The sequence below is a fragment of the Propithecus coquereli genome, unplaced genomic scaffold (assembly GCF_000956105.1).
Source record: "Propithecus coquereli isolate 6110/MARCELLA unplaced genomic scaffold, Pcoq_1.0 Scaffold339, whole genome shotgun sequence".
In the NCBI taxonomy this organism is placed as follows: domain Eukaryota; kingdom Metazoa; phylum Chordata; class Mammalia; order Primates; family Indriidae; genus Propithecus; species Propithecus coquereli.
This window is the reverse complement of record NW_012149052.1, coordinates 2,389,116-2,404,049: the sequence shown is the minus strand read 5'-3', so window position 1 is coordinate 2,404,049 and position 14,934 is coordinate 2,389,116. Positions and strand designations below refer to the sequence as shown.

Here is a 14,934-nt window from a genome sequence, read left to right as displayed (position 1 = left end):
GCAACTTTGGGCAAGTCACATAATCTGTCTCCTCACACTCCTCATCTACAAAATGGGTATAATCATAGTTCCCCATCTTAAAGGGTTGTTGTAATCCATGAACATGGTTAAGCATCTGGATACATGTTTGCTGCTCTGGTTATGAATTAGGATGTCAATGGTTTCTGGCTGTGAGATATATATATATTCCCACATTTAACCAAATGGTAAAACTATTCCATTTATTCACTCCCATCCCTTCCTATTCATCTTACCCTGCTTTGTTGTTTTCTTTTTTCTCCCTCCACAGAATATTGTTCCATGAGGGTAAAAGCTTTGTTTTTTCATTGCTGAAAGCTACAGCACCCACAGTAGTATTGTTCACATTAGGCCCTCAGGAAACACTTGTTGAATGAATTGTGCAAAGTGTCAAAGGAAAAATACACCAAAAGTTTCATTATAATAAAAGGTATAAATAAATCGTCGTTTAATGGCTTCCAATCCTATATTTAAAGACACCATATGCCATAATAAAAACATAGAAAAATTTATTAAAATTTAAAGGCAAAAACATAATTTCAAAAGATTTAGACCTATGTCAGGCGTGATAATGGATGCTTTCTTGAAATTCAAAATCAGATCCAAGAGTATCACTTTCAGAATGTTCTAGTGGATTGGATTTACTTGTATTTGTCTTGGATGAAACAGTCAATATTCTACTTTCTTTTTTGACAGAAATGTATTTTTTCACAGACTCACTTTTAATTGGTTCATTAACCAAAGAACTAGTTTCCCTGATTCCTTTGCTTTTCCGGTTTATAGAAGAGTCAGAGTAGGAATGCAGATCTTTTCCAAGTTGTTTCTTAGCAGAGTGTTTTTTGCTATATTCACCTGTTTTGGTCATTTTCTCTGAAGACGATTTGCTCTTTATGGAGAACTCCTCTTCTTTTCTTTGACTTCCAGTTCCAGAAATCACATCTGCTAAAGGAGAACACGTTCTAGCAATGAATCCTTCAAAAGGCTCTTGCTGCTGCTCAGTGGCTGGGACTCCCAGGCTGTCTTTGGAAGTTACTAAGGCCTCCTGAGTAGAAACTGGTACAGGGAAGGAGTCGAGAGACAAAGGAATTCTAGCATCACCTGTAATTTTCTGAAACTAGAGGGAAAAACAAAACAAAAATTCAGTGATCAACAAAGCCAATTGTTAAAAAGTAGAGTTCAAAACTTTAGTGTTACTCTGTAAGCTTACTGAGAAGATTTTAGGGTCATTTTTTTCCCTAATTATATCTTGCCAAGTGACTCCCAACTTAACTTAGCTATATCCAGGGCTAGGTCTACCACATTTTCACACTTCTGTATTTTGTGTAATTATTACCCATTTCCCTCTCCCTTATTAAAAAAAATACAACCCTATTCCCTAAGAAAATTAATTTATTTTCTATCCTCCATGAACATGTAAGCAGTATCCAATTTGTAACTAGCCTGAGTTCTCAAGTTGTCAGTTGCGAGACTAGTCTGAGACTGGTTGAGATGGGAGATGGGGGATCCCAGTAAGGCCAGGGGAAAAGCAGCAGGGAACTCCTGCAGCAGACAGGTTTTCCCCTCCCATTCCCACAACCAGGTGATCGCCTGTCATATGTGCTGCCTGTTAATTATCTCTGGATTACTTATTTTAAAATATTATCTGTATCAGTACTTGTACCTTCATTAGTGTTCCTTCATTGTAAGCTGACTGCATACAAATAGAAACCTAGATGAAATATGAATAGAATAGACATTTATAAAATTTAAAATATTTTTTCTAATCTTTCATTCTTTCACTGAGGATAGTCTGCTTTAAATTACAAATTTTCAAAAGAACTTCTGGTTTTCTTATTCACAACAATACAGTATCATGAAATGGGCACAAACTTACTAAGTTCAGACTTGGAAAGGATCCCAAAGAGGCTTCTGGCCACCAAGCATGTGAATAGATCATTATTATTTTCTCTGACTTAATAATTCCCTTTTTGCTAATCATTCCTGACTCATTAAGTTCTATGCTATTCACTTACTTGGATATTTTCAATTTTTCCTAGGGCATTCTGCTTTGGTTCTGGTTTTTCTTCCTCAAGGGCCTTCTTTTCTTCTTTAGGTAGACTACTAACAGTAGAATTCATCTGGGGATGACCCAGTAAGTGAAAATCTGACTGATCTATACCAGCCATTGTGGCAAGCTGCCCCAGCCTGGTCAAGAGAAGGAAAGGAGGAAAAGGCAAGACTTACTATAATCACATAAGAACTGCTTAGATTTTCCCAATCCTACGATCAAAAACACTTCTAAAATCTTAAAAGCCAATATTCTACTCTAGATCACAACCTCCATCCCTCTCAATTTCTCAGATCGTCCCATATTCTTGCTCTGGGACCACATCAAATCATCTAATCCTTTAGGCATTCCTTCTTCCTTCCAACAATGGATTAAATACCGCTTGACTTTATTTCCTTACATATTACCTCTCCATTTCAAACTGTCTCATTAGAAGCTTCAACTTCTACCACATACCTAGTGCCTCTCACCTCCATCCCACACATCTTTATCACTTCTCCTATAGTTTCCAAGAATATGTTTGCTCCTTGCTTCCCACACCAACCCGTTCACCTATAAAACATCACTCTATCAATTATCTATTTCAACTCTGTCTTTTGGCGTCTTCTTTCAGCAAAATCATTCCCAGTTGACTATCACTGACCACTGATCTATATCTACCCTGCAGATTAATAACAATTTTAATGTCTAGGACAAAAATAATTTTAATTCCAACCTATTTAACAAACAAAATGAATCAAAGGTAGAAAAATTCCTATATATTCCTGAATATTTTCAATTAAAACTACATTAAATCTAGTCTTTACCAAAAATTATACTTACCAATTACTCTATCTACAGATAACTTTTTTTTTTAGAGCTGGGGTCTCCCTATGTTGCCCAGACTAGCCTTGAACTCCTCAAGTGGTCCTCCCACCTCAGCCCCCTGAGTAGCTGGGACTACAGGTGCTAGTCACCATGCCTGGCTATAGGTTACTCTTTTATAATGAGCTCTCTACCAAGGCAGGTTTGCCATTTTGCATTCTTTTTAAAAATTAATTGCCCATTGAAAAAAATTAAATGTATTACTTATAATCACATACTAAGTATGACTTAAGGAAGTTATAAAAATTGTTCAAATTCCTCAGCAAACCACCATTAAAGTCACAGAGGGAAGAATGCCAAAAAGAGAAATGAACTAACCCAGCATCTTTAAGGAGATCCAAGAAAGCATGGAACTTCTGAAAAGAATTCTCAATGCTGCCCAAAACACCTTCATCATCCAGGATCATGCTTGTCAATGACTGCGCATGAAGGGCTTCGGACAAAGAGAAATTTATATTTCTTAACTGGGCATTTTCGTGTTCCAGCTATAAAAGAAGTTTGAAAATGTTTGACATTTTTCTCCTTATCTTCAAAAGAAAATAATTTTTATGTAACAAAACTAAAACATTCAAAAACACAATAAATTTGTAATTAATGTAACTCTCCATCAGTAAAGTCAGTGACCCTATCACATAACAATCAAAACCCAGAGACGTTTGACAAAATTTCCTACATAACACTTAGGTAGTATATAAATATTATTTCATTAATGATCTTTCAAAAAGATCACGTCTCACTGGTTAAATTCATACTGGATCATTCTATACTAAAAAATTAGCTATTTAAGGTTTCTTTTACATTAGAAAATGAAATATAGAGTCTGATTTGAGCAAAGCATATTACACTTCTGCTGTTAAGGATTAATTTTCGCCAGCAAAATACTTAATGTATAGGTTTAAAAGTCCTAAAGCATACCCAATTTATTACCAGTAAAATTAGCAATATCCCCCCCTTGGCTACTTGAAAATATTTACTCCCCCACACACTCCTCCCCATTATCATCTATTTCTCTAATACTACAATAGAAGCCCAACTCTAGTATTTCTCGGAAAGGTCATTTTGTTCATGATGTAACCTTTGCCTTACACAATCAGGTGCTCAACATTTATCAGATGAGTAAATGTCTTCCAATCCAATACACACACTTTGAAAAATTCCTCCATAAACTCACTTTGTAATGATAAATTATATAAAACTTTCTAGTTTATGTCTTGCATTTATGCCCATTAGCCTAATTTAATCCTCATGGTATAGATTTTTATCTTACATTGTGTTCTCAGCAGTTTCCCATTACTCTATACTTATTTAAACTATTCACTTTCCTACTACACTGTCAGTAGATAGTCTCATCACCATATTTTATGTAACTGGATATACAGTATAAACCTAATGAATGCATTCTTGAATTGAAGCATCATGAACAGAAAATGAGCTCCAGTAAGATAAAAGAACAAAAAAACCCAACAAACTACAATTTTTACATTTTTAAAAACATGCTTTTTGGAATACAAATCACATAATCACTAAATGTAAGTAAATACAAAGGTTAACATAGTGCAACCAATTTGCAATACACTGTATTTTCTCACTTTAAAGTTTATAAGGAATATGTGTGTGTATGGCTTAAAATCAAACCAAAAACCAATATTCTCAAAACATAACAAAACTTTTATTTACCTCACTGACTCGTTTATCAGCCTTAAGCCTTATCACTCTTTCCTCCTTTAACTGCTTTAGGCACTCCTCCAGTTTTTCCTAGTATGAAATAATAAAGTAAATATTATAACTAATTCACAATATGATCCCCAAAGCTTTTCAGCTATAGATCTCACCAAGTGAGATCTAGGGGTAGAGCTGGAAGTGAACTCAGATATCAGGATTGTAGTCTACTACTTGCATAATATACCACGCTAGTGAAATTCATTATTAAAAACATACCAAATTAGCACTTTATAGATTTATTTTAAATCCCACTCTTTCCAAAACAGGTTTGTGACAGCTCACCCTAAAACGCATATACATGTAATTATTGAGCCAGAAATTAAAAATTAAGGCCATGAAGAGAAAATTCTATTCTTATTTGTGGTTCCCTTATAACAGGAAGTCCTAGTAACATACTTAACATACCTGAATTATGTAATTGCAAGTTAAAATGTAGTTTTAAAAAAGCAAACACTTTTAAAGCACTTTATTATGTCCCAAGGCATTTGTAGGTATTAACTAATTTAATCATCAAAACTCTACCAAGGAAGATATGGTTATTAACTCCATGTTATTTTACAGATGAGAAAACTAAGGCAGAGAGAAGTAGAGTAGCACACCAAGATCACATCATTAGTTAAGTAGTAGAGCCAGGCTTTGAACTCAGGAAGCTGGGTGCCATTCCTGGTCAGAGGTGATAATCTTCTCATTCACCAAGGTCAGTAAAATAGAATGGGCAGAGTGGAGTGGCCTTCAGTAATAGCAGTATGGACAATGGGACCACGAGAAATATCACAGACATGGGATGGAGAGAGGACAGAGGATCGGAGGGAGGAAACTGAGGGAGGAAACAGGACCCAGAAAGAATTGTCACCAGCCTTCCCCACACACTGATCATGATCAAGCAGCAGGGTGGAGACATCATGCAGGACAGGCCATGCCTTTTCCAAGGTCCCCAGGCTCCCTGGGCACCTCGTGGTGAAGGAGGATAATAATGAGGAGTTCCAGGGGCTACCTAAGCACAGAGAAGCTATGAAGGAAAAACACAAAAGAGGCTGGGGCGCCTGGCATCCTCTGACTGGACAACTGGAGCTCCAAAGTTTCCTTTCTCATTCTAGGAAAGGCCCTAAGACTCTGAGGTCCCAAGAACAATTACAGTTCTAACCCTTCCTTAGGAGGTTAAGAATGCTAACCCACAATGGAATGTCAGAGTCTGTCTGTCTGGTTTATCACTTGATCTCTGCGCTGGCACACACTGCCTTGACCATGGCCGGGGCTCAACAATTTACTGAATTCATGAATGGCCTGTTTTTCAAAGATCTCTAAAAATGAATTCTATTTCCAACCAGGACAAAGGCCCGGGACAACACACCTATCGAATTAGGATGGCTAAGCAAGGGAAGGAGAGTGAAAACGTTCCTTCTTTTCCGCTTTTTTGAAAGGGAAGTAAAACCGTTTTGAAATTCTTTACTGTAAAATCCAGGCAACTAGCCATAAGCAATCTTCCAGTTTTAATAAAACTAGGAATGGACTAAGACTGGGCCATCACCCACTCTACCTAATTTGCTTGGGGAAGCCAGAACCACCTTGCAACTTTTTCTCAAACACCCCTGGGACCAGCAGATGCTTTTGCCCTGCTCCCACCTCCTACCCAACGCTCAAGCACTGGCCATCAAAATGAAGGAATCAGGAACATAGACCTTGTTTTCAGCCACAATTCGAGGCCTGTATTAGATCAACTGCTAAAGGCACTGCCCCAGCGGATTAGTGGTGCCTATTAGCCCTGCTGGTCCCCACAACGCCCCCAAAAGGCAGCTGGGACCCTGGAGACCAGACTCATACCCTAAGCAAACAATGAAGCAGGACTATGAACTCTGCTCCATGTCCTTTCTGGTTCTTAGAGCTGAGATTCATCTAATGGACAATTTATTCATTCAATAAATATTTTTGAACATACATATGACCAAAACTGTGCTTAGGCACAGTGGGGGTTACAGAAGAATTAAAGTGTGGTCTCTGCCCTTCATCCAGGCTTAGGGCCAGGGCCGAGGCAAGGAAAGGATGCCCACAATGGCAACATGCCTGTCCCCTTCCTCCTTCTGCTCCCAAGAGACAGCAGTTCCACAGCCAACTGGCTGGTTTTTACATTCTGGGTTTGAGCAAAAGTCTTTTATCTCTGAATGTTTTCCCTCAAAGTGGTCAAGAGAGATCTTTTGGAGTCAAGGATCATGATGGCTAGTTCACAGAAAGAAAAAAAAAAAAATAGAATGGAGGACAGGGGTAAACTCTCATGTGATTTTCAAGAACTAAGACTCTAAGGTCCTTCAAAGCAGGGTACACTCCCTGTGGTAAGCAGAAGCCTAAAATGACACCCAAGATTCCTTTCTGCTGGGGCACACCCCTCCCATTAATCAATCAAATACTAATCTAGGTGCTACTGTGATGGAATTGTGAAGATATAACTAAGGCCCCCAAATCAAATGACCCTGAGAGAAGGAGATTATCCTGGGAAGACACAGCCTAGTCAAGCAGCTATAATTAAAAGGGACAGTTCTCTTCCTGAAAAAGATTTAAAGTAAAAAGGAATTAGACACGAGGGAGATTCTGCATTGCTGGCTTTGAAGTAGTAAAGCACAATGTTGTGGCAACAAATGTAAGAAGGGAGGCCTCTAGGAGCTGAGAGTCCCCTGACTGACAGCCAGCAAGGAAATGGGGGCCTCAGCCCTACAACTATAGGAACTGAATTATGCCAACCTGAATTAGCTTGGGAGTAGATTGTTTCCCAGAGCCTCCAGATAATAATGCAGCCTGGCTGACACTTTGATTTTAACTTTATGAGACTCTGAGCAGAGAAGCCAGTTATGTCTTGCCTGGATTTCTGACCTACAAGAACTGTGAGCTAAAAAATGGTATTGTTTTAAGCAACTAAGTTTGTAGTATAGATGATTAATACATTATTCAACCTTCAGGTTCATGAAAAAAATAAATCATTGCTATTGTTTTAAGCTTTGGTTTGGGGGTAGTTTCTTACGTAGCAGTAAATAGAACACCTACACTTACTAAAACAGCAGGATATACTCACGTATTTTAAAGGCTTTTCAACACTCAAAGTGTTTCAACTTAAAGTTCAGTTTAACCCTGGTGTGCATATACGTGTACTGAGGGGAGGAACTCTATAATATACAGACATCAGGAGATGCAACTGGTACCACTTTCTGGAGTAATCTTTAGTAAACATCACCAATTTTATGTCTGGGAATTTAGCCTAAGAAAATCGTCAAAGCTGTGGGCAAAGATTTATTTACCAACATAATGTCATAGAATCATTTATAACTAAACCCTAGAAGTAAGCTAAAAGCCTTCAAATTGTGATTGCTTTAAATAAAAATGCATATCCATATGAAGGAATGCTCCATGAAGCCACTAAAAAATGATAAGTATCTCAGGAATTGTATATTCAAATTTTTTCTGTACATTTTTCTTGAGAGATGTTCCACAGCCAAATAAGATTCTCTGATGTGGAAAAGTATTCAATGACATGACAAAATATTTTTATACCTTTTTGAGACAAAAGGGCAGGTTATAAAACATCCAGGTATGCATACATGCAGAGCTGGTTTTTACTTCCCTCAATATGTTTTCCACTTTCAAAAAGTTCCTCAATGGGCATGCATTTTTATACTGTTGGAAAAATTAGTAAGTGCACTAGTAACTTCAAATTCTTTAATGTTTCATTGTCAGTTAAAGCCAACCAAGTTTTTATGGGAAAAAGGAAAAGGAAATTGCAACATTCCTTTACTTATTATTTATATGGTTTTACTATTTGAAACTGATATCTGAGACGTTCTAAACAAACATGAAACAAAAAAAATCTCATCAGGGTTGGAGAAAGGAAACTAAGATATTCCATTCTTGACTGGTTCTAAGCAGCACATCAAAGTACGATTACATGAAATAGTTTCTCCCTCTAGTGGAGAGAGTTGGAACATAATGTTACATTTTTATAAAATATCCTCTCCCCCATTACTCCTTTAAGGAGCATGAGTTACTCCTTAAAGGAAACAAGGAACCAAACAAGTAGAAAGTAAAAGAGCTCAATATTCCACTACTTAAATAAAACTAATGATAACATTTTAGAGTAATTTTCCTTTCTGACATCTGTTCTCCCTCTTCTATACACTGGCAAGTTGATTTTTTCTGGAACATAGCTATATATATTCCTATATATATTGATTCTTTATATAGCAAATTTTATCCTGTACAATTGGCCCTTGAACAACACAAGCTTAAACTGCAAGGGCCCACTTATATGTGGATTTTTTCAACCAAATGCAGATCAAAAATACAATATTCACAGGATGAAAAACCTGCATCTATGGAGGGCTGACTTTTCACATAAGTGGGTTGCACAGGGCCAACTGTGGGACTGGAGTATGCATGGATTTTGGTACACATGGGAATCCTGGAATCAATCCCCTGTGTGTACTGAGAGGATTGTGGCACATCTGTGTATCAAATTTTATGTTCAACTTTTTTCCATTTAACATCGAATCAATCGTCTTTCAAATGATCAGAGGATTAATAACTTTCACTTTTTCAGTGGGTTACAAAATATTCCACTAAACCCGTTTATTGGTTCACTTAATCATCCCTTTATGGCTAAACATTTAGTTTCCAACTTTTCCATATTATAAGGTAAAATAACCAGATAAAATAACCACTTTTGGCCCAGTGTGGTGGGTCACACCTGTAATCCTGGTATTCTGGGAGGCCAAGGCGGGAGGATGGTTTGAGTTTAGGAGTTTGAGAACAGCCTGAGCAAGAGCGAGATCCTGTCTCTACTAAAAAAAATAGAAAGAAATTAGCTGGGCAAGTAAAAATATATATAGAAAAAATTAGCCGGGCATGTTGGTGCATGCCTGTAGTTCCAGCTACTTGGGAGGCTGAGGCAGTAGGACTGCTTGAGCCCAGGAGTTTGAGGTTGCTGTGAGCTAGGGTGACGCCACAGCATTCTAGCCCGGGCAACAGAGTGAGACAGTGTCTCAAAAAAAAAAAATAAATAAATAAATAAATAAACAAATAAATAACCACTTTTATGTATGAAGGTTTTCTTCCTCTGTATTTAGAATAATTTTCTTGCAAGAAATTAATAAAAAGGAATTTTTAACATTCTGTAATACCTATGTCCAAATGACTTTCCAAAAGATATCTGAGATTTCTACTGCTATCAGCAATGCAGGAGTCTATCATTTGGATATATCACCTCTACTATAACTGCAGGTTTACTTTCCCATTTAAAGCACAGATATTGAGGGAAGGGAGTGTATTTTATCTACCCATTAGCTGTAAAACCTTGGGCAAGTTCAATGACTCTAGGCCTCAATTTCCTCAGCTGCAAAATGAAGATAAATTCACATATCACAGAGTTCTTGCGAGGAATAAATGAATTAACACACATAAAACTGAGAAGAGTGCTTGGTATATATAATATGTTCAATTAATGCAAAATGAATGAATATATAAATGCAATTAGCAGGGAAGAGCTTATAATGAAAGTTAATAGTCTCCTCTCCACTTACACATCCAACTCCCTAGAGGCAATCATTTCTTTAAGCAGGTGCTTAAGTGTAAAATATGATATACATATTGAAAAGTTCATAGAACACAATTGTCAGGGAATACTCATGTAGCCACCGCCCAAGTCTGCAAGTATAATACAAGCTATGGTCTCTGAAATCCCCTGTATCCTCTCCCCATGACAAGCTCCTCTCCTCCTCCCAGAGTTAGACACCATCCTCATGTTCCCAATGATCATTCTTTTATATGCACATATCCCTAACAATATAGTTTAGTTTTGCCTACTTCTAACTTTACGTAAAAGGAATCATAGTGCATGCAGTCTTCTGTATCTTACTTCTTTCATTCACCATTGTTCTCAAAATTCATCTGTTGTTGCCTATAATTCTAGCTCATTCAATTTTATTGCTTTTATAGTTTTCCCACTATACAAATACTGACAATTTAATTTTTAATGGACATCTGGGTTATCTTCAGGTTGGGCTATTACAAATAGTGCACATGGATCCTGCTGCACCAGTTTTTCTAGTGCATGTACCCTGGGGCACTTGCTGGGCCACCAGGTTTTTACTGCTATATACCTTCAACTGATAGATAATACTCACCACTTTCTAAAGTAGTTATGTTGACTTATACTCCAGTATAAGGGGGTGAGAGATTCCTATTACGCTCCAGGTCTACAATACCTACGGCTGTTAGACTTTATTTTTTGCCAATCTGATAGAAGTGTAGTGGCATCCCATATTGGTTTTAATTAATTTTTTTCTGATTACCTATATAATTGATAACTCTCTCATATTTATTGGTAACTTAGATTTCTTTTTTGGTGAGGTTTAAGTTAGCCATTCTTATTTTTAATTCTTCTCTATTTCTAAATAACATACTTATGTGACTACTACATGACTGAATTTTAGACATTAACTTACTGCTTTATTAAATATAATTCATTCATATACTTTCTTATGCCCACTCCTCTCAATACAGTTGTATTACCATTAGTTTTTCCATTGGTCATGATCCCTTCAACTTCTAACAATATACTTTAAAGATCTGAATTGTTTATGAACTGTACCTCTCTCAACATCCTGCTTTATAAAATGACAACATATGTGCTTTTGTTCCTCTTTCCAGCTACTTGTCCACCTTCCAAACTTAGCTTTTACACTGTCAAAGTTAATATTTATATTCTATTCAATGTGCATAGTTAAGCTGTTTTTTGAGAGATAGTATTGAGTTCAAGAGAACAGGCAGAAAGCCTGAGCTCAAATCCCCGAGCCAACCCTAAATTAGGTACAATTTGGGCAAATTTCTTCCCTGTCTTAACTTCCTTTTCTGAAAAGTGGGAATGATATTAACACCCACCACATAAGATTATTCTGAGGATTAAATGAATTAATACATGCAAAACAGGACAGTGCTTAACACATACTAAGTCCAATATAAGTTAGTTATTATTGCTATTATATGTAAATTGCTAATAAAAGCTGCAAACCAAGACAGTATTTCCATTATTATAATTAAGTTCGTATTGCCTACTGCTAAGTTATACTGTGTCTCTGTGTACATACAGGTACACCATCTTTTACAGTTTCAGGGCCACAGCTCTTGAGTAGGGTGAACACATATCTCAAGTTGCCCCGATTGTTCTAGTTTGCACCCCTTGTCCTGATGTTCACGTGACTAGCACCTCCTTACACTACTAAAAAGTGTTCTGCTTTGTTCAATGAATTAGACAGGTAGTCATCTACTGCTGTGCCACTGAAAAGGGGGGCAAGTTCAAGTGGATTCCTCCCTTTTGTATACCAGTGGCAGCTCAAAAATCTGCCATAGTTTAATTTGCTTTATGTTTGTGCCAACACAGCTTTCTTCCCCTCTGGAGTTTGATTCCCTCCCCTCCCTTTCTCACTCCTCTCTCTTCTCCCCTCCCTTCAAACAGTACCTAATACCCAGTAATACGCCTCCAGGTTTTTTAAAGCTCTCAATCACACAATTAATGCAAGCCTCTCAAATCTAGACGGGTTGCTCTCTGCATTGAATCCACTAATCCCCGAACATCCTATTATCTTCCTTCTTGGTTTATTCCCTCATTTTGCAGGATTGCATTTTCAAATAACAAGGAAAGTTGTAGCATAGGTGGTAAACTTTCAAATTTGTTTATGGGCAAAACATACTATTTAGCCCCCACCTATGACTGACCAGATATGAAACCCTAGGTTGAAATTTATTTGCCTATAAAACTTTGGAGGTATCTTTCTAATGCCTTCCAGGATCCATGGTAGCTGATGAGAAGTATGATAAATTCTGATTTTTATTCTTTTTTAGGTGGCCAGTATTTTTCTCTCTGTAATTTATCTCTTTTCTCAATATCTTGAAATTTAATAACGAAGAGTATCTATTTATATGCATCCATTTTCATTCATCTTGCCTAATACCTGGATAGCCCTTTTCAGTTTGAGGTCTGATGTTTACATTCAGCTAAGGGAAATTTTTTTTTTTTTTTTTGATAATTTCTTTCTATCCATTTTTTTTTTCCTGTCCTCTCTTTCTTCTAGTAACATGTTGGACCTCCTAGATGTAGCCTCTCTACCATATCATTTCTGTCATATTTTCCATTTCTTTCTGTTCTATCTACTGAGAAATTTTCTTAATTCCTACTGAATTTATTTCAACAATCATACTTTAATTTCCAAGAGATCATTTTTGCTTTCTGATAATTCCTTTTTAAACAACATCCTATTCTTATTTTACAGACACTATATCTTTTAAACCTCTCTAAGGATGCCAAATAGGATTTTTTCTTAAAGTATTTTTGTTTTCTTAATTACCTGTGGTCCTACCAGGACCTATTTTTAATCTTTTTTTCTTTTCCTTGTCATGTTGTGCGTTTGACTCAACTATCAAGTAAACCATGGTTATTATCTATTTAAGAATAAGACAGCAGAAGCTCAGTGGAAGCCGATGACTGGCTTCTCATATGCATGAAGAAGTGGGTAGCCAGATACGGCAGGATATCCCCAGCTACCCTCTTCTAGGGGACAAAATCCACAATAGCTACCCTAATTCTCCCCAGATAGTTTACTGCTTTTCAAAGTCAAATTATCTCATTCCAGGAGGGTAAAGGGGGAGCTAGGAGTCAACTCCTCCATATAAAAACTGTCAATAAGCTCCCTCTACTTTAGTCACATTTCTAATTCCCACCGTCTCTCCTACAGGCACATTTGAACATGGAGCTGTTTCTGCAGGGAGGATTAGATTCGCTTTGAGCTATAGGCTGCCCTGTACACATTCTCAGTGATGGTTTTCCTTTGTTCGACCGATTAGATTTCATAGTCTTCCACTTGTCTTCTGCATTTCAAAATATGTTCAAATCTCTTCTGTTTTCTTGATTGTTATGGGTTTACATATTTAAAACTTTTTGATACCATCCTTTTATGGGGTTCTCAAAATGGAAAGAGCTGAGAATGTTCTCAGTGTATCTTGAATCGGAAATTTCTTAGTTACAGTTCCTAACCTTCTTGTTCTTCCCCAATGGCTATCATCACCTTTAGAAATATAATCGCCTAGTCCCCTGGTAAAAGAAATGAATACAACACATTTAAAATGACAATGAATGCAGATTAGATGATCTAGCATTTTGTCTTTACTCTGCAATTTAGTAATAAACCACTTAGGTGCTATAAACTGTAAGTGTTCATTTAGAAGATGAAAGGGGGAATTCTACATGATCTATAGATTCCTCCCTAACATTTTATAATATTGTAAGTACTTATCTTAAAATTTCACTATATAAATATCATTAATTTTAATTAGAAAATGAAAATCTGGCTTTTTTGAAAATCAAATAGTGATATGTAGTCATATAAAAATAAGCTAACTGCCATTCCACCATGTGAGCACACAGCAAGAAGGTGCCATCTATGAAGCAGGCCCTCACCAGACTCCAATTCTGCCAGAACCTTGACCTTAGATTCTCCTGTCTCCAGAACTATTAGAAATAAATTTCTGTTCTTTACAAGCCCCCTCACTTTAAAAAAAGAAAGGGGGCCAGGCGCGGTGGCTCACGCCTGTAATCCTAGCACTCTGGGAGGCCGAGGTGGGTGGATCATTTGAGTTCAGGAGTTTGTGACCAGCCTGAGCAAGAGCGAGACCCCGTTTCTACCAAAAATAGAAAGAAATTAATTGAACAGCTAAAAATATATAGAAAAAATTAGCCGGGCATGGTGGAACATGCCTGTAGTCCCAGCTACTTGGGAGGCTGAGGCAGTAGGATTGCTTGAGCCCAGGAGTTTGAGGTTTCTGTGAGCTAGGCTGACACCACGGCACTCCAGCCCGGGCAACAGAGTGAGACTCTATCTCCAAAAAAAAAAAAAAAAAAAGAAAAGAAAGGGGATAACTATTGCTATATTTGTAGATTTCATACTAAAAGAAAAATGTATTTTTAGAAATTAAATGTGGATTTTGTAGTACATAAAAAAAGACAAGGCCTCCTAAAATGGTGTTTCCCTTACTACAATTTATCATCTATGCATTAAAGTTGAAATAAAATAAAATACAGTATTTTTGAGGTGCAAAAATTATTATAAAAATAGATTTTTCTTTTCTGTGCATACATAGAAGTACGGAATGACTTTAGATGTCAGGTCCATTAAGCAATATAACGAAGCTTCTTACAATTTTTTCTTTTATGAAAGGAGACTATCATATCAAAACTTTTTTTCAACTTCACT

General features: G+C 36.9%; 1 protein-coding gene across 1 annotated transcript in view; it reads right to left on the bottom strand.

Annotated features, from left to right (window-relative positions):
• Positions 1-577: 577 nt before the first annotated feature.
• Positions 578-14,934, bottom strand: part of CEP78 (centrosomal protein 78kDa) — a 32,187-nt gene continuing 17,830 nt past the window's right edge. The window contains exons 12-15 of the mRNA XM_012650656.1: positions 4,607-4,684; positions 3,248-3,414; positions 2,031-2,202; positions 578-1,132 (exon numbers count right to left, since the gene is read on the bottom strand). Of these exons, the coding sequence (XP_012506110.1) occupies positions 578-1,132; positions 2,031-2,202; positions 3,248-3,414; positions 4,607-4,684 (972 nt within the window). The remainder of the gene's footprint in view (positions 1,133-2,030; positions 2,203-3,247; positions 3,415-4,606; positions 4,685-14,934) is intronic.